The sequence below is a fragment of the Thamnophis sirtalis genome, unplaced genomic scaffold (assembly GCF_051295495.1).
Source record: "Thamnophis sirtalis isolate CommonGarterSnake01/CBP01778 unplaced genomic scaffold, rThaSir2_p1.2 scaffold_6, whole genome shotgun sequence".
NCBI lineage: Eukaryota > Metazoa > Chordata > Lepidosauria > Squamata > Natricidae > Thamnophis > Thamnophis sirtalis.
In genome coordinates this window covers 32283186-32302702 of record NW_028261386.1, presented here as the reverse complement: position 1 = coordinate 32302702, position 19517 = coordinate 32283186, and the positions used below count along the sequence as shown (strand labels likewise).

Here is a 19517-nt window from a genome sequence, read left to right as displayed (position 1 = left end):
AAACACCAAGCTACAGAAATCCTTTTACCCTGGAAAGTTGTTAAGTACTACCCTCTGTTGTACTGGAGGGCAAGTGTAAAAAGGACCCAATGCCTGAAAGGTTTTGTCCTCATGACATGGAAGAAATAGAAACTCAAGAATGTCATCCTAAATTGTCCGTTCTATAAGGTATAAACTTATTTTTGCCCTGATTAGAGATACCTTCATACCTCAGACTCAGCCTGGGTTCAATTTGTATTAGAGGTTGATCATTTCTGGGGTTGAGGATTCTGTATAGCTGCTTGCAAAATTCAGCAGGCACATACTGAACGTAGCACTACTTAAATGTATTCATTTGATGCTTACTTCTTTCTTACGTTACTATATTAATTTTAGCCTCATTCCCTTTTTACTGTTACAGATTATCCATTTCTGGATGTTTTCTATTATTTGTGTTTTAGCTCATGGTTGGACATACAGGTCTGGCATTTTTAGCACCATTTAACTCCAACTTGGGCAAAATAGGTCCATTGTTTTTATTGTTCTATTGGTACTATTGTAAGACCATAATAAAGTCTTTTGTCTGTTAATGTAGCATTGAATATCGAGTGTGGCCACATGTAACAACAACATAACAGCTGCCCAGAGTTATGTTATTAATGAGAGGAGTTGCACATAAATTTAATATAAATAAACAAGCAAGCAAGTTGTACTGATTCCCTCATGAAAAATGGGATGAAAAAGTTGAATTACTTTTTCTAGTCTTCTTCTCATCTCTATCCTAGTTAAACCATTTCTTAATCTGTTTGATCCAACAACTGTATCATAAATTGCTGGAACTATAACTGCTCCATGTGATGAACTGCAAATGACAACTTCTCCCTTCTTGAATTTCTTCCAAGTTTGTCCTGACTTGGAATCAAGGTCATCATTGGATCCTTCTTGTGGGCATGAAGTAGTACAGTGAATCTTTCTTGTATAACAAATATGCAACTATTATTATATTTTGATTCTGACTTGTTCTTAGCCCTCCTCTTGGTTTCTCCTATTCCAAGATTCCAAAATCACTCCAAGCTATATTTAGTCCTGTAAAACTAAGCATTACCCTCCCAGTATGCTAATTCATGGTTTAAGCAATTACCCCTGTTGTTTTTAGGGTTGTGTGCACAAAGCCCTATAAGCGTACAGTACTGGATTTGTATAGCACACTGTATGTCAAATTATCCAGCTGTGTTTTGCACAAACGTATTATCAATTCCAGTCTGAAAGCAATCTTTATATAAGGAGGAACCTGGTAAAAAAAAAATAGTAGGAGAAGTCTATTTCAGCAGGAAAGTATTCAGTTACCTCTTTCCCAGTCAATGCTGGGACTTAAAATGGTGCACTTTCTCTGGTATTTCAGACATAGCATGACTGGTGTGATACCATTGTACAGTATCCAGGTCATCCCCTTCTAACTCCCAAAGCTTTATATCACCGGGTTTTGTTATATTCCCATTAACATGGTGCTTTCTGTGAAATGCCAAAAAATATCATCTATATTTTATTGAATTCTATCAAATTTATATCTTCCAGAAACGTAAACAAGAAAAGCCCAGTTCAAACAGTCAAATACCTTTTTCTGCATATTTAGATTGATGCAGCTTGTTTTTCATTATGTTGCTCCAAATATTCCAAAATTTCCAACACATTGCTAACATTATCGTTTAACTGTCTTTTAAGTAAAAACCACACTGTTCCACGTGAATAACTCCTTGAAAAAGTATTTTCAGTCTGTCAGCTAAAATAGTTGTAAACAACAGGTAGTCATTATTCAGTTATGATATTGGCTTATAAATTTCCTGTTAAAGTCAAATTTTTAGGTATTTATGCTATACTGGCTTCTTTCCTACTCTCTGGCATCTTTCCTGTAAGAGACAATTCATGGTATTTTGTACAGATTGCAAAAGTTAATCCTTATAGCATTTATAATAAAGAATCTGATAATTCATCTTATCCAGGCATCATTCCTAGTAATATTTTTGTAGTTTTTGGAAATCTCCCTTATTGTTATAGATCCATTCATAATCTGTCTTTGCTCCTTGTTAATACTCAATAAGTTTTGTTTCTTTATACATTCATTATTTTCTTTAATGAGATGTCACTTTGTGTGGATAGATATAGATAGTAATAATATTAATTGAATGCTTTTTGTATTGCCTTACTGCCTATTAATAATTATCTTCCTCTTGTAATTTCAATATAATTATCTTTTCTTTTTTTTTTGCATTTTGTAAGCTAGCCACTTTCTTGGTTTATTTGCAAACTCTTTTTTGGTTTTCATAACTTATCTTTAATTTCAATTTTTCTTACTGTTAGCATTGATAATTTCTATTAGATAATTTCAACTTGTTGAGAAACATTTCTCTTCCTTATAATTTAGGTTTTCCCTTAACTCTTTATAAGTTCACTATTAGTGTATAAAATGATCTCTAATAAAAGCTTTATTTGCATCCCAAACCATTCTTGAATCAGTGCTTATTTTTAAAACATTCTTTAATTTCAGTATTTCATTCAGTCTCCATCTGAAACAATTATATTTCTTTTATAAATCAAACTCACAGGATTATGATCTAAAAAAGTCTTTGGAAATATTTCTACTTTAGAAACATTAGTGGCCAAATTCTTTGAAATCCAAATCATACGTATTCTTGAAAAAGATCTGTATCATTTTTTAAAAACAGTGTCATTTCTAATTATAAATTTTCTGTCTTCATATTTCAACTAGCCCTATTTTGTCCATCCAAACAAAAAACCTTCAATTCTTGGTAATTTACCATGAATGATTCTAATTTTTTCACCCTGAAGTTTATCCAGGTGTGGGAAATCTCTCTATCTCATCAACCACCAATTTTCCTTAAAAATAACATTAAATTTTCCACAAGTCATTTATAAAGCATACTTACCCTCATTGGGGACATAAATTCCCACTATCAAAATCTCCCCCACCCCCCTGTTTAATTGCGTCTGATTCTTGAAGACTGCACAGATCTCTTGAGTTATCTTTATCTTTAAATTAATTATATCCAAAAATGATTAAAAATGAGATTTGGCTGAACTTTGCGTCTTTATAATAGGCTGCAGTTATGGCTGTGAGCTTGGTTGAAAACCCGCAACTCCCAACCACCCAACATATTAGCCAATTGCAAAAACCTTGCAGTCTGCTTAAGAGGAGTAACAGTCTGGAGCGCAAGTAGGCAGCCTTAAGATCGCTCCTTTTTGCAGAAAGCAGATTTTTTTGCAGTTTGTGGCAGTTGCAGTGATGTTTTCTATTTATTCCTCTTGATTGTGGCATTAACCCCAGGTTATAAAGAACATTTGAAGATAAAGATATAAACAGATAGGACCAAATATTGGTTTAATTTGTTGTATGGAGAAAATGAAACATGGAAAATAATTTATTTCTTCCAAGGTAGTAGTACTAAAGTTCAAGTGAGAAAGTGGTACAGTCTATCCTAGGTCAATTTGTGGGGGCATACTTGACGTATCTCATCACATAGAATCATTCCTACTGAAAATAATGAAAGTAGAACCAAGCAACATTTTCAATTATTTCAATTGTAATTAAGATAATTGGCTAATATTGTAATGAAATCCTGGCATCATTCCAGAGAAATAAATTCGGCAAAGTACAATAATACAGGAAAGCAAACACACTAGATTGTAGCCTTATCAAAGATTGCAGTTCTATTGAATTACTTATAAATAACATGCATAAGATTGAGCTCCACTTCCTTGTTTTTTTATAGGAATCAAAATTTATTGCTGGTAAATACATATCTTGCCTCTATTTGAACACATCAAACAATCATGAAACAACCACTTCCCCAAGGAGTTGGTTCTGCTATCAAACTGCTCTTACCATTGAGAAGAATAATTTACACCCTGCACAATTAATTTTCGCAATTTCATATGCTTGCTAATGGGGGGAATAACCTCTTATACAGCATTGCTTTCCGCTGTAACACAAACTTTTAGTGATCTTATTGAACAATTCAAAAGTACAAAGAGACCCTTAAAAATAAATTTTGGTGTTCCGCTGCCTAGAAATCTGATGTTTCCCCCCTTCTTTAAAAAAATTAAAATGCTGCAATATTTTTATCTCATGCCCAATCTCCTGTATTATGGCATCAAGTAGCCCAAGGGAGAAAAAAGTCATTATTTTCTAAAAGAAAAAAAGTATGAGCCACTACTAATGTTTTTAACATTGCTATAAAGCTTTAGAGGAATCAGAACAAAAATATAGGTAGTTTATTCATGACCACAGTGACTTATAATGGAAATTCCAGTCCCAATTCCGGTCATTATTTGAATAATACCTATAACCCAGTTCTTTTGGGCACTGATTAAATTCTAAAATTTCTCTTTAAGGGCCAGTTTGGTCAGGACCAAAAGGTCTATGTGAACTCTTCTGTCTCAATAAATTACTCTGGAGGAAACATTCCCCCTCCCCCATTATTTCTCCACATTTACAAAATTAAAAAATGGATTGTAATACAAATGTGTGTCCTGTAATTCTGCAATCATGATTTTAGAAGGTGTAATGTTCAAGGAAGTAGCTCTGGGGAATTCTTATATTTCTGCTCATGTCAGGCCCCAGTTCTGTGCATGAATCAATCAATCACAGTGATTTTAAAAATTCTATTGAATATTTGAATATTCAGTCATTTCCAAAACATTTTACAAAAGTGTTGTATAATTATTTCAGTTCATTTTTCATAGGCACAGAACTTGGGTCTGGCTATCCCTGTGGAGAATAGGGGCAATATAAACTGATTTTAAATCACATATATTACCAGATATTAAAAGGCTTTTTTTATAGCTGTTGTTAACATATGGGTATCCATAAGCATGCTGCTTCCCTTTGAAAATCTACCCTGTAATTTAGCATTCCCCAGATTGTAGCTCATGGCAAAACATTGTGTGTTGTTTTCTTGTGATGCTGCTCCCAGACTAAAGTTTGAATTTGTGTTGTATTTTTTGAATAAACAAAGTTGGCAAACTTCCCCTCTCCTGGCCATGCAATATGGGTGGCATTAATCCATGTATCCTTTGTGAAGAGAGCATTCAGGAAGGGTGGTACATGGCTTGTTACTATAAATACTCTGAAGTCTAGATCAGACCAAACAATCTTCCAAACAGTTTGGAAATGCATTGAATTTAACTACAATAATCCTCAATCAGCCTTGGTGAAATTAGATGGGGATTATGAGAATAGTAGCCATTGAAAGAAGCTCATTATGTTGGGGAAGTTTGGTTTAGGCGAATTTTTAGTTCTTAATTTTGCTTTCAGCTGTGCTTGGTTTTTCAGTTGATGAGTAGTAGCCATGAGCTATTTTGTAGTATCAACAGAACTAGCTGGTAAAGGCTTCCTTGAATCAAATCAGTTTGTATTGCAATCCTGAACCTTTTAATGTACGCTGTTTCCCTGAAAATAAGACCTCCCCAGATAATAAGCCCAATCGGACTTTTGAGCGCATGCGCTAAAATAAGCCCTGCCCCCAAAATAAGCCCTCCCCCAAAATATTTAAGCAATGAGCAGCAGGTCCCCGCCATTTTCTGGGGGGAAGGGGGAAACATGTCCCATGGCACCACATGCACCTGCCATCCACGCGGAATGGCTTCACAGAGATCACTCCCACAAACCCTAGCTACTGCGCCCCTTCTCTTAGTGGCAGCCACAAAAAGAGCAGCAGGCCCAACGACACTAGGGCTGGCAAGAGTGTGCCAGAAACAGACAGAACTTCCGTCTCTCTCTGGATCAGCTGATCTGCAGGCCGCGGTTAAGGAGTTCCTGCACCTCAGAAATAATAAGACTGCCCCGAAAATAAGGCCAAGTACTTATTTCAGGGGTTAAAAGAAAATAAGACACTGTCTTATTTTTGGGGAAACACAGTAGGAAAAAAAATAACCTAGGAACTTTTAGGAAAACTGGAAGTCATGGATAAAATACCTTATGTGATAAAAAACTTGGGATTTGGAATTGGGAAGATAGGCTGAAAAAGTTAAATTCTTACACCTCAGAATGTGACCAAAAATGGGCAGTCCACATTGCCTTGATCATATATGGACTTCAGACTCACAGATCTTCTGATGGTTCCACCACATTTGATGGTTTTCCATTAAAATTGATGGCAATTTGGCATTTGATCAAATGAAGCAATGTAATATAGGAAAAGGTTATATGCAAAAAAGCAAAATAAATAAGTAGTAACTGTGAGAGGGAACTTGGAGTCCTAGTGGACAACCATTTAAATATGAGCCAGCAGTGTGCAGCAGCTGCCAAAAAAGCCAACACAGTTCTAGGCTACATAAACAGAGAGATAGAATCAAAATCACGTGAAATGTTAATACCACTTTATAATGCCTTGGTAAGACCACACTTGGAATACTGCATTCAGTTTTGGTCGCCACGATGTAGAAAAGATGTGGAGACTGTAGAAAGAGTGCAGAGAAGAGCAACAAAGATGATTAGGGGACTGGAGACTAAAACATATGAAGAACGGTTGCAGGAATTGGGTATGTCTAGTTTAATGAAAAGAAAGACTAGGGGAGACATGATAGCAGTATTCCAATATCTCAGGTGTTACCACAAAGAAGAGAGAGTCAAACTATTCTCCAAAGCACCTGAAGGTAGAACAAGAAGCAATGGGTGGAAACTAATCAAGGAAAGAAGCAACTTAGAACTGAGGAGAAATTTCCTGACAGCTAGAACAATTAATCAGTGGAACAGCTTGCCTCCAGAAGTTGTGAATGCCCCAACATTGGAAGTCTTTAAGAAGATGTTGGATAGCCATTTGTCTGAAACTGTATAGGGTTTCCTGCCTCTGGCAGGGGGTTGGACTAGAAGGGTTCACCGACAAAAGGGCAAACGACAAAACCACGCCCGACAAAACCGTGTGTTCTAAAGCGCTCCGATGAATTAGCGCAGAATCACGCCGACAACAGCGTGGCGACAGAAGCACGCTGTAAAACTAAACGTAACGCTAACCCTAACCCTAAACCTAACCCTAACCCTTACCTTATCTTAAATCGCCCCTCTGTCGACTGAAATCGCCCTTCTGTCTCCGCGCTGTTGTCTCCGCGCTGTTGTTGGCGTGTTCATGATGTCGCGGTTTTAGCGACGCGGTTTTGTCTGGTCACGGACTAGAAGACCTCCAAGGTCCCTTCCATTGTATTGTATTGTAAATAGAAAATTCTGCACTGCTATGATGCTGCCTTCTTCATATCATAATGATGTCTATAGCCCTCAATGCAAAATAATAATATTGTACATAGCAACAAGCAACTAGTTATAGAAAAGTTGTCTGCTTCTGATATGTGTAATGCCACATTTGAGATATCAGTAATCAAATTTGGTAATTATAGTAATTACTTAACCATAATTTATTGAATAATTCATTCTGCTCCAATTCCACAAAATTTGTTAAGCATAAACTATGTTTTTTTAAAACCACAAAGTCTGATTCACCTATTGTGCTTACCAAACTATAACAAACCACACTGTGGCTATGTATAATGATGCTTGAATCATTGCTGTTCAGAGAGCTCCTTTTATTTTTAAAGCTGGACTTTCCCAATAAAAAATACAGTAACTTTGGCTATACTTTGGGTTTTATAAATAGTGGGACTATTTCACTGGTGATATTGATTTTTTTTTACTACCGGTTCCTTGGGTCTGGCTTGGTGGGCATGGCAAGATACTGCAAAATCCCCATTCCCTCCCCACTCCTGAGGGAAGGTTATTGCAAAATCTCCATTCTCACCCCACTCGGGGGCCAGCCAGAGGTGGTGTTTGCAGGTTCTCTGGACTACTCAAAATTTCCGCTACCGGTTCTCTAGAACCTGTCAGAACCTGCTGATTTTCATCCCTGGACTATTTGCTAGCTAAATATTGCTCAGCCAGCACTTACACTGGTTTTCATATAAAAACTTTATATGGTACAGTTGTTTCATAGCCACTTGAAAAGGTGCAACAGAAGCTGTTGACCCTTGCAGGGCAGCCTTCTTGTAAAGAAAATCTTTAGGAATTGCTGGAATTTATGGAAGGCATACTTCCACTTCTTGAGAGAAAATGGCACCGCCAAGGAATATTCTGCTTCTTCAAAACTAATTAGTTGCTTGCCCTATGTTCCTCCTTCTCTTACAATGCTGACCTTACTTTTTATCAGGTGGCCAGGGTGAGTCAGTGACTACAGTACTCATTGATGTAATCCTGCTCTCTTTGATGGCCAGGATAAAGGTTTGATTTATGCAAACATAAGCTGATTTAATTCAAACCTTTCCCACAAAGTGAGATTTCAGAAACCTGCTTTTGGACTTGGCTAGCAAGGACTATCTTAAGAAATAGAAGCCCATAAAACATCAGTTGAATATATATAGATCTTTCTCTCAATTCTGTCAAAATATTCTGTATGCTGTCAATCAAATTGGTGTCTTTTTAAAATTTAAAACAGGAAATTATGATTGTAAGTTTCTGAACAATTCAGGGTTATAACTCAGCTTCAAAATATGGTTTCACTCAATTGTCTCTGGGCTAACCATGATGTATTGAGAAGAAATTGCATATGCAAGGACTTGTGTGTGTATTAATCTGTAATATGAGCACATAAATTCCACCAGAGAAGCAGATTAGGACTTCAGCTCAACTTCTCCATCAGCTCTGAGATCATTGAACAGATATGAGCAAGTCAGTGCTGGCATCATTCATTACTTCTGGAATAAAAGTGTGACCTTCACCCTATTGTGGTTATGGGAACATAAGAGAAGGAATTATAAAACTCAATACAAATGCCAGGTAACTGATAATTGAATAGTTGGGAAATGTGTTGGCTAGAGTCATCATTACTCTATAATAATTGTATTTTCTGTGCTAATTCAATTATTTTAGAAGATGTTTCAAAGCATGTTAAAGTATAAATCCTTTCTTGATAACAGGTGGGAATTACAATACACAAATAAAATGGGACTAAAGTCCATCAACAGCTGCAAGCATTTATTGTCCATAACTCATTAAAATTTGGCTCACTTTTTACATCCCAACACAAAATGCACATTCAGAACAGTCTGCTAGCTCAGTCCAGGGCTTGTCTTAGTCCAGCTTTCTATTTCTCACATTAGTCAACGGCTCCCAAGGAAGAGACAAAGAAAGATCCTTCTGAAGTATTCTTTTTCTGCAGCCAGTGTGGGAGACATGCTCTTCCCAGCACAGAGGTATATTCTTCAACACCAATAGCACTTAATATTTTGGTATCATTCGACAGTATAAACAATCCTGTAATTTATTTTATTATGAAATAATATTTCAAATTGGAAGCCAGAATAAAAATAACCCATTAAAACATATTAGGAGTAGTTAACATCCAGGGGTAACTGATAATAGAACCTGGACTTTTAAAATATCTCTGAACACAGCAGCAGTGGAGCATGACATATTTTACATGGAAGATAATTTCATAGAGCAGGCGCTACCATTGAGAAGACCATGTGGCCTCAAAGTGGCACTCTTTATTCTGTGTAAACAATATCCTCCCCAAATATGCTACCTACTTAGAAAATATAAAGAAATACAAAATAAACTGGGGCAATGGAAACTGTCCTGCAATGAGGAAAGGAGGAGAGGAATTGGAGGTTATGTCCTGCTTGGCAATTATGTTGTGAATGGGCAACCCAACCAGAAACAGTTTTGTGAGAGCACACAAAAAATCTCAAAATTCTGAGTAGATCCTAATTTAGTTAATTAGCAAGCCATATTTTAGTGTACTATGAGAAGTCTGTCTTAAAATTTTCAGTAGAATATGTCAAATATCTTTTTGGGTACAGCCAACACTCCTCTTTTACGGATGACAAATACTAAAGCTTAGAGATTTTTCTTCTTTGCTTTCCTATTTCAGTTTTATTTGCACAAAAGTATTAGCAGTCAAAAACCTTCTACTAGTTTATAAACTGCATTAGGGGTGCCCAACTTAAGTGAGTTTAAGATTTATGGACTTCAACTCCCAGAATTCCCTCAGCTAGCATGGGTACTACTGGTATACACTGTATTGGATCTTAATTTGTTTAGATATGGAATACTTGTTATCAAACATCCATTAGAGAGACCTCTCCCTCCATTCTTCAAACCTTAACCAGAAATCTCAAATGCCAATCCTTTATTTGGACAACATTGTGTCCTTTGGGGTTTCCGTCCAACGGAAATGTCTGTCCTTAGTGTTGCTTGGAGATAAGTTTGTGTTATCAGTGTAAACTTTTGAGAGCTACTTCCCTTTTCCTGCTGTGTGCACTTTCATGATGCACATATTGTCTCCTTCCCTTTTCTTTCCCTGTGCACATTCAGGGAGATAAATGTTATTGCAAAGTACTAGATATTTGCTGCACCACCCATATCCTGTGGCTTTAATTAGAAATCTTCAGAAATTTTCATTTATAGTCTTCTGCCACGCCTATTCCGTATGATACTTTTGTCCATCTGTGAAATGATCTCACATCGGTTATTATCATTGGTTATCTTGAATGGCTAGCATACTTCCAGAATGGCTTACATAATTAAAACAAATCTATTCTTGCCCAACTTAAAAGAGAAATTGAAGAAAGAAAAATGAGGAGGAATGAGAAAAAATGAGGAAATTTAGTTATTGAACAATTCAATTTGCCTCTCCAATCACTGTCTCTTAGAATAATTCATCATACTGTCCTTTTCACTTTCAATCAGCTTCCATAGTTATGAGATGATCAGATAACTTCCTGTTTCCAGTACAAATTACATCAGTTCACACTGATTGCAGAGAGATCTCAAAATCACCTGTCACAAAAGAAAACCTAATACATATAGCTTTTCTCCATAGCAGTGGAGGTAGCATCCAGACTGGGTTGATCTTCATCCACTCATTGCGAGGACTGAGCCTGACCGTTGTTGAAACCACGCCCCTTTTGCTAGGCAAAGCCCAGTTCCGACTCAGTCCCTCAATGCAGATAGATGCATCATTGCTTTGTTCCAGGCTGAGAGGAATAATTGTGATATTGGGTTTTGTGAGTACTTTGATTGAATTGATTCCATCATGCTGGGAGTGACCCTGGCTGGCTAAAGCTCCTTGCAGGGGCAAAAGAGCCTTTGTAGGTCTCTGCCTCTGAGCCCTCTCAGGGCGTAACGGCTTTAAAAGGCGAAGGCGGCTTGACTTTACAGATACCTTGTCCATTCATTTGTTCTTAAACTGGGAGAATCCCAATTGATAAAAGTCGCCAGGTTGTGAAAGGCTCCTCTCTATGGATATTGAAAGTTCTGTTGATGTCAGAACATGCTCTAACATTATAGAGATATGCAAGGAAAGCCAGAGGAAATAAATAATATGTCATGATATCTCTATCCAAATGATGCAAGTTACATAATTTGTATCTTTTGTGTAGTGACATCATGATTGCTTGTACAATATGCCAGTGTCTGATTTAATCATTTTGCTGAAGCTAAACAGGTTTAGATGTACTTTAACTTAGAGGTATCCAGGTGGGATATAAAGATATTAAACAATGTAGACTTTCATATGCAATATTTTTTAGATTTCTGCAATATGATAGAATAACTTTTATTACTGAGCAGTTAAAAAATAATGTTTTTGATGTATTTATTTATTCAATTTAGGTCCTTCCTGATTCCAAACAATTAGGGGAGCTCACAATATAACATAATAATTAGCATAGTATATTTATAAACTATTGATTTGTTGATTTGTTACCAGCCACCAAACAGAGTTATAATTATTAAGTCACTATGCATGGGGAATTAGTATATACTTATTAAGTCACATAGGAAAATATCTACCCTGTTTCCCTGAAAATAAGACCTCCCTGGATAATAAGCACTCCCCGAAAATATTGCAATACGTTCGCTACCTCCTGCACCTCAAAAATAATAAGACCTCCCCAAAAATAAGGCCAAGCGCTTATTTCGGGGGTCAAAAGAAAATAAGACCCTGTCTTATTTTTGAGGAAACACGGTATTAACAGTGAAGAGCAGCTCAATTTTCATGAATCAGTTCATTTGTATTTCTCAATAAGGTAGTGCTAGCAATGTGGTTTCCACTTGGTAATGAAGTACTTCCTTCTTCAGCCTGTGAATTATATCAGCTTCAGCAACCTTACCTTATGGTATGGAAAAAGAGGAACATTTATCCTGGTGTGGTCAAGATTTTAAAACATTGGGAAATAAGAGAGAAATATCTATATATGGAAGGTAACATATAGAATTGGCTTCCACCTATAAAGGTTATGGAGAAGGTAAAAAAAACCTTAGAAGTGATCCTTTCCCTGAGGCTTATAGTTTTGTCAGGAATTGCTGCCTTGATTTACCTGGAGGCATTATGTTGATTAGAGGGACACACTGCCCTGTGGCCCTCCAAATATTGCTGAAGTAAAATTCTGAGTATCATTCTCCCATCAGAATGCTCCCTGGGACTATTGTAATGTTGTAATACTTGGAGTGCCACAGGTTACATTTCTTTGACCTAGACTGTTACCTGCCCATGATGTTGCAGCAATCTATATTAGAGGAGAGCAATTAAATATTTAAACTGGAAAGAACAAAGAGATTAGAAATTTAATCACTCTGCCTGTTGCCACAAGGTAACTGTGCCTTCAAAACCGTTCCCTCCAGATATAATGACAGTGTAATAAAAAGCTCTGAAAGGGTATTAAATATATCTGAAAAGGGCTCACACAGGACATAATTTCAAATCCTTCTTAGAAGCTACTTCAAAATGCTTTTATCACCATGTACAATGTATGTCATTTTGTGTGTAAAATAAAAGACATTAAATGGTCAGATGATGGACCTGTCTGGTGTTGGAGCTCAATTATAATTGATAAGTTGACTGAACAAACAGTCATGAAAACATTCCTGAAAATTAAGTGGATTCTGCTTGCTTTTGGCTTTCTGTTCAATTTGATTAATTTCAAGCCTGGTACAGTTTTGAAAGCAATTCACACCTATTCTTAGTTTTCTTTTACCCCTTTTAGCTTTTAGTTACATGAGCTAAATCTGCAAAGGACAAAATTCTTTCAAGTTTTATTGGTACGGTAGTTATCTTACAGAGATTTACTGGCATTTTTTGTTGTTTTTGTCATAAATGCACAGGGACTACCAAGCACTCAGATCACAATCATGCGACCACAGACTGTTGGTTTTAAATAATTTTTCCCAACAATGTCATAACTTTGATCACTAAATAAATGGTTGTAAATTGAGGACTACTTGCATTGGCCCAGGATTGCTCCTAGTATAAAAAAAAGCCCTCCATCTGTTTACTGGAACATGGCCACTTATTGTATACACAACTGAAAAATATAGTGAGCAAGCAGTGCGGATAATGGATTGTGGGACTGATGGATGTGTCTTTCATATATTACGTTGTGACAGTAGTCTGAAGTTTTATATCTTCAAGCCATTGTTAAGTACCCTGCAGTATTACTAAAAAGGTTTTGCTCTTTGCTGCTGCTTGTGCAGAGCCAACAACATTGTATATTGGACGTGTTGTAAGTGATTGAAGTAGCCAAACTAAAACTTGTTCTGAAAAATCTGAACAAATCTCACTCAGCCACACATTTGCCCATATGACTTGGGCTGAGAGAAAGTAACTAGATCAAAGCTTACTACCTTCCCAATCATTACCCAGGCCAGCAAATTGGAGAAAATTTTAACAATACATGAGGTTAGTTTTGGGTTGTAGGAGGGAGATGAACCACATACTATACTCACCTTGTGCTTTCATCATGATCTGTGATAAATCTTTGCCTCTGGAGTCTGGAAATTTGTTTAAGAATTATAGGGTAACAAATAAGTGGCAACACATGCATATAGATTATCAAGGGTCAAGGGTCATTCTTGGTTAATTGCTTCTAGTTGGAATTGAAGGTACTGAGCTACCTGAATGAGTAGCATAATCGGTATAGGCTATGAAATATGATCAGACATATGTCTTGTCCAGATGCTGTTTGTGTTTTAAATATAGTTTCTTATGACTAAGCCTTACTGTATATTTTCTTCTTCACTAGATGAGCGAGAGGCAGTACAGAAAAAGACATTCACTAAGTGGGTTAACTCTCACTTGGCACGTGTATCCTGTAGAATTACAGACTTGTACACGGATCTTCGTGATGGACGAATGCTTATCAAACTGTTGGAAGTTCTTTCAGGCGAGAGACTTGTAAGTTTCTGTTCTAGATACTACAATGCCAACTCTTGGTTCTCTTAAGCCTTTTGCAATTTCCTTTTATAAACCAAAGTACAAAATTGAAATATTTACTAAATATATTTTATGGGCTAATTTAGATGTGTAGACCACTCCTTTTAAAAGTTTTTATTACACTACTTATAACTGGTTGAAATATTTGACAATATTTTCATATTTTCTGAGCCTTGTTCAGTGGTCTAAGATGTTTTTAAAGGAGCCTCTATTTATTTATAGAGTTCTTTAGAAAAAAGAGTTAACAGTACTGGATGACCTATGTAAATCCCATCAGTCATAAGCATAAAACTGCAATTGAAATAAGAATAAAAACCCGATACTTTAAACTTTAAAACATTTGAATGCTAAAATAGTTGGATGAATAAATATCCTTGATCCCCTTTCAAACTGTTCTTAGGGAGACTAGTTTCATCTCAATAGAGTGTTTCATAACATAGGTCCCCCACTAGAAATAAGAGGTTATGAAATTATGCAAAATTGAAGAAAGTTCTTTGAATCTTGAGTAATTTCTCCTAACCTACCTTCTTCATGGTATAGTAAATGCATTTCCCATTTTTAAAATCCTAATAAAATATATTTAGAGGGAGTGTCTTGCTATTTATTCCAGAAGTATAATAAAAAGTGGCATAACCACCGGTCTGTTGAAAATCTTAAAAGCTGCCAAACTATTTTATATATTTTCCAAAAGAAAGTGCATTCTTTCCTATCCTTTATCATCAGCATCTGAGAAAAATATCTACAGCAAGAAATAAAATAATAGATTTGTTTTAGGCAAAAACCAACTCCTAAATGTGTCCTAATGCATGTGCAGTAGGATAGTGGTTAAAGTGTTGGACGAGAAGTGGGGACAGCCAAGAATTAGCTCACTCTTAGCCCTTGGGGCCAGACATTATTTTCCAGCCCAACCTGCTTCACAGGTGGCTATCGTGAAGAAAAAGAGGAACGTTATATATTCCTTCTGTAAGCTTCTTTTACCTCTTTCCCTTTTCCCTGCACTGCCCCCACCCCCAATATTGATTGGAAACATCAATGGAAAAAGGAGGACAACCTCTCCAAAACTGTACCTCTCAGTCCTAATTCTCTAAATTAGTCCAGAAGGATACAGTGGGTGATAATATTGAAAGCCATTGAGAGACCCAGGATATTTGTAGCATCACATACCACACTGTCCAAAGATCATTATCATGCACATCTTAGTACTGTGACCTGAACCTGGACTAAAGGTCCCTGAGTCTAACCACTGAGCCACAATGATGCAGTGGTTAGACTGCAGTACTGCAGGCTGACAGCTGGCTGACTGCAATTTGGCAGTTCAAATCTCACCAGGCTCAAGGTTGACTCAGCGTTCCATCCTTGTGAGGTCGGTAAAATGAGGACCCAAATTATTGGGGGCAGTATGCTGACTCTGTGAACCGCTTAGAGAGGGCTATAAAGCACTGTAAAGTGGTATATAAGTGCTAAGTGCTAAAAAGGATCTAAATAATCCACTTCATGCAGAGTCCTCTGAATGCGAACTTCCACCTTAACAACCTTCCTCCGAAAGAAGAGATTGAGCAAAAGTTTTATAACTTGGTTAGATTCAAGGCTGGCCTCTTAAAAGTGTGTACCACCCTTTCATGCAAAGAGGCATTACTTGAACGCAACTATATGCCTTAAACAATCAGTAAGGACATGGCTCACAGCAGAGGTGGCCGAACTCACAGCCACAAAAACTCAGTAACAGCCATTTTGCAACATGGAATAAAACAGTAGCTACATAGTGAGAAATCTGTTTTTGCCTTGGAGCTACCCATATTCAAGGCAAAAAATAACTAAACATTCTTTTATTCCAGATTAACTCCTTTCTTGAAAACCAGTTTGATGTAATGTTTAAGGCATCATGCTAGAAACTGGGAGATTGAATTCTAGTCCTGCTTTTGGCATAAAGCCACCCTGGGCCACTCGCTTTCTCTCAGCCCTAAGAATGACAAACCACTTTTAAAAAATTGCAGGGACTTGTCTAGATAGTCTCCAAGAATTGGATATAATAAAACAACAATATTTTTGTGATGTGAACCAAGAATCTTTAATTTGTGGATGAAGTACATTGTTTTCTCAACTTCCAACAATTTTATTTTATAGTAATGATTTTGATTGTACTTAGTATTGTTGTCAGTTATTTGCTTACTATATGACTTTTACTGTGCTGAGTAACTTACATACTTAGTTATGTAAATATTTATAAGCTACCTTTCATCAGAAGATTTACCATATTGAACTTTAAAAAATAGCCAAATTGCAATAAAATAAAATAGGAAAATACCTCTGTTCTTAGATACCTTTTTCCTGGGCTCCTAAGACGAGTTCCCAGGATATGGAATGCATTTAACAGCTTTTAATAATGTGTATTACTGATTTTCACTATATTTCTTATTTTTGCATTGTTTTTTTATTTTTTGATAACCAATTTGGTGAGGTATGAATCAAATAAATACATACTCATTTAGTTTAGCTTATTTATTATTGATTTAATCATGTGTTAGTTGTATTACAGTCAACAGACTCTAAGTAGTTTATAAAGCACTTCATCCTAAAACATTCATGATAAACATTTTAAAAGTCTACAGTTAACTAAACAAACATAAATACCAAGTAGCACAGAAGTACATTTAAATGACAACCCTCTGATAAAATGTGAGCATATTTTCATTCAAGGATGAAAAGAGCAAATCTTAAAATTAACAATTTATACAGCAAGTCTTTTTCAGCACAATTCCTTTAAGTAATCCATTCTTTAAAAATATAACATACCTTCAACTACAAATAAACATCAAAATAAGGCAGTTTGCTAACATTTCTCTGTTTAAAAACTCCATTTTTGAAACTTTTTTGCTTATTTTTTTCCTTATTCTAATATTTATTTTGTATTGCATATACCAGGAAATAACACATACTGTACAATATAAGCATGTTTGGAACTAAGGGCTTCTCCATTTTGCAATCTAGAATTTAGATAAGCTATCACTAAGAACTATTTCCAATATTGCATTTCCTTCCTTGCTTTTTTGGAAATATGTCACAAGGCTTCAGAATACTGGACTAAATGAATGCAAATATAACTCATCCATTTTGAGGGTAAATTCTGAAAGTCACAGGGATTTGGATGGAACAGAGACTAAAATTGAATCCTAACCAGATGGAATTTTTTATCCATCACAGGAATTGTGCTTTGCCTTAAAGATCGTATATTGGTGGTCATCTTTTTCTTTGGATCTTCAGGGCTGCCACCCTGTATTGGTTCCAGTGTATGATCTTGAAGGCAAAGCACATTCCCTGAGGAAGTAGGTCTGTGACTTGGCGCTCTCCTAGTCTCACGACTAGTCCTCAGGTCATAGGCGGAGACCATATCCAGAAGGTCCTTTGCATGCCTGCAACTGGTACACACCACTTGTGGACCTACCTGGAGTACAGGAGGCCTTAATAGAGAGAGACATTCTACTCATCACACAGTTAGACTATGCAGTGCTTCTACATGGAGCTGATTTTGAAGACCAGCCAAAAATCGAAGTTGGTTCAAAATCTAGTTATTTGTTGTCTGGTGTTCAGCAAGTTGTACCTACTCAGTGGGCCCATCATTTTTATGTCATGTTGCTGAACAACTCCAGTGATGTTATTACTTTTTTGTTGTGGAGGTTTTTTATTTTTTTATTATGGGATCATTTTAGAAGACTTCCAAGGTCCTTTCCCAACTCTGTTATTCTGCATACCTTTACTTGTACACTCAATCCAGAGTATTTTAAGAGAGCAGAGAAAAATGAGAGAGATTATTTTCACTTAATAAAATATCTAGTAAAGACATTGGGCCAGCCTTCCCCAAACTAGTGTCATTTAGATATGTTAGGATTATACTTTCAAGAATTTCCAGACAGCCAAGCCAATATCATTATTTCAGTGCAGCCTGGGAGGCCTGGAGGGGGAAAGATGAATTGGAGAAATAAGCACATTTTAAATTAGAAATCTGGCTCATAAAGTCATTGGATCAAAAGACAAATGGATATAAAATGTAAAAATACTCTGTGAATGTAAAATGACTATAGCATTTTCCTTTCCAACCACATACACCAACACACAATGAGCTGTTGCATAAAAATGACTGAACCTTTAACAATAATTGCTTTATAATTTGTGTGAGCCCAAAGGTCAGCTCACACAAACAGAATCTCTGATGAATTTTGCCCTTTACAGCATGAAGAGTATGTGTGTGATGTCAGTGTGGGGTGGAGATTAAAAAGCATTTAGTTGCCTTGTTTATGTGTGCCCAGTTCCTAACTCAAAATCTTAAACAAACATACAATAGTGGATCAAGGAGGAGGTTTGCATTCCTTGCCATCCAGCTTTCTTATCCCAGGTTACTGGTTTCATAATCTGACTTCAGGCATTGGAATTTATTTATTATTACTTGTGTGACTATTTTTCTGGACTAGGAATTGAATGTTACTTTTCCAAGTCCAGGGTCATCATACTGTCTTTCTCCCAAACTAAGAGCTTCACTCCATTCTGCATGAATACATAATATACCCACAATCAAACTGCTACCAATAATATTTCATTTTATTGCTAAAGACAAAAATGTTGGATCAGATATTATAAATACAAAGATGTTTCATGTTTTCTTACATAAATAGTCCCACAAGTATCAGACCTGCTTTTTTAAAAAAGATTTTTATTAACAAACATGTAAAATACACACACACACAAATTAGGCATACACCGCATTTATACAATACAATACGAACAGGAACTTCCTGTTCTTTATAATAGCAATCATCAATCGATACCGCTCACCTTATATTATTTCCCCTTCTATTGTATTTCATTTGGATTTCACCATTCTTAACCCTCTTATTTTACTCATAACTATTATTTTTGAGTTTTGTTCTTTCATTGATTTTTGTTTTTTTCCTCCATCCACCTATACCATTTATCCCATATCTGGTAGAATTCTGATTCTTCCTTTCCCTGGATTTCTTTAGTTAGTTTATCCATTTTGGCACAGTCCATAATCTTTCTTATTATTTCATCTTCGCTTGGGATTAATATGTTTTTTCATTTCTGGGCAAAGGCAATCCTTGCCGCTGTAAGTATATGTAGTATTAAATACTGGATTTTTCTTTTGTATTTCACCAACATAATTCCTAATAAAAAAAACTTCAGGTTCTCCATAGTGAGGGGGGAGGAGTATCCAGGATGGGTTTGACCTTATCCTCTCGTGATTGGTTTGAG

At 36.2% G+C, this 19517-nt stretch overlaps 1 protein-coding gene across 4 annotated transcripts in view; it reads left to right on the top strand.

Annotated features, from left to right (window-relative positions):
- SPTBN1 (spectrin beta, non-erythrocytic 1) overlaps nucleotides 1–19517 on the top strand; it is a 179381-nt gene that overhangs the window by 87690 nt on the left and 72174 nt on the right. For all 4 annotated transcript variants that reach the window (XR_015696915.1, XM_087717523.1, XM_087717524.1 and 1 more), the window contains one exon: nucleotides 14062–14213. Coding sequence is in view for 3 of the 4 variants with exons in the window: in XM_087717523.1 (XP_087573649.1) it covers nucleotides 14062–14213 (152 nt within the window). In the remaining variant the exon portion in view is untranslated. The remainder of the gene's footprint in view (nucleotides 1–14061; nucleotides 14214–19517) is intronic.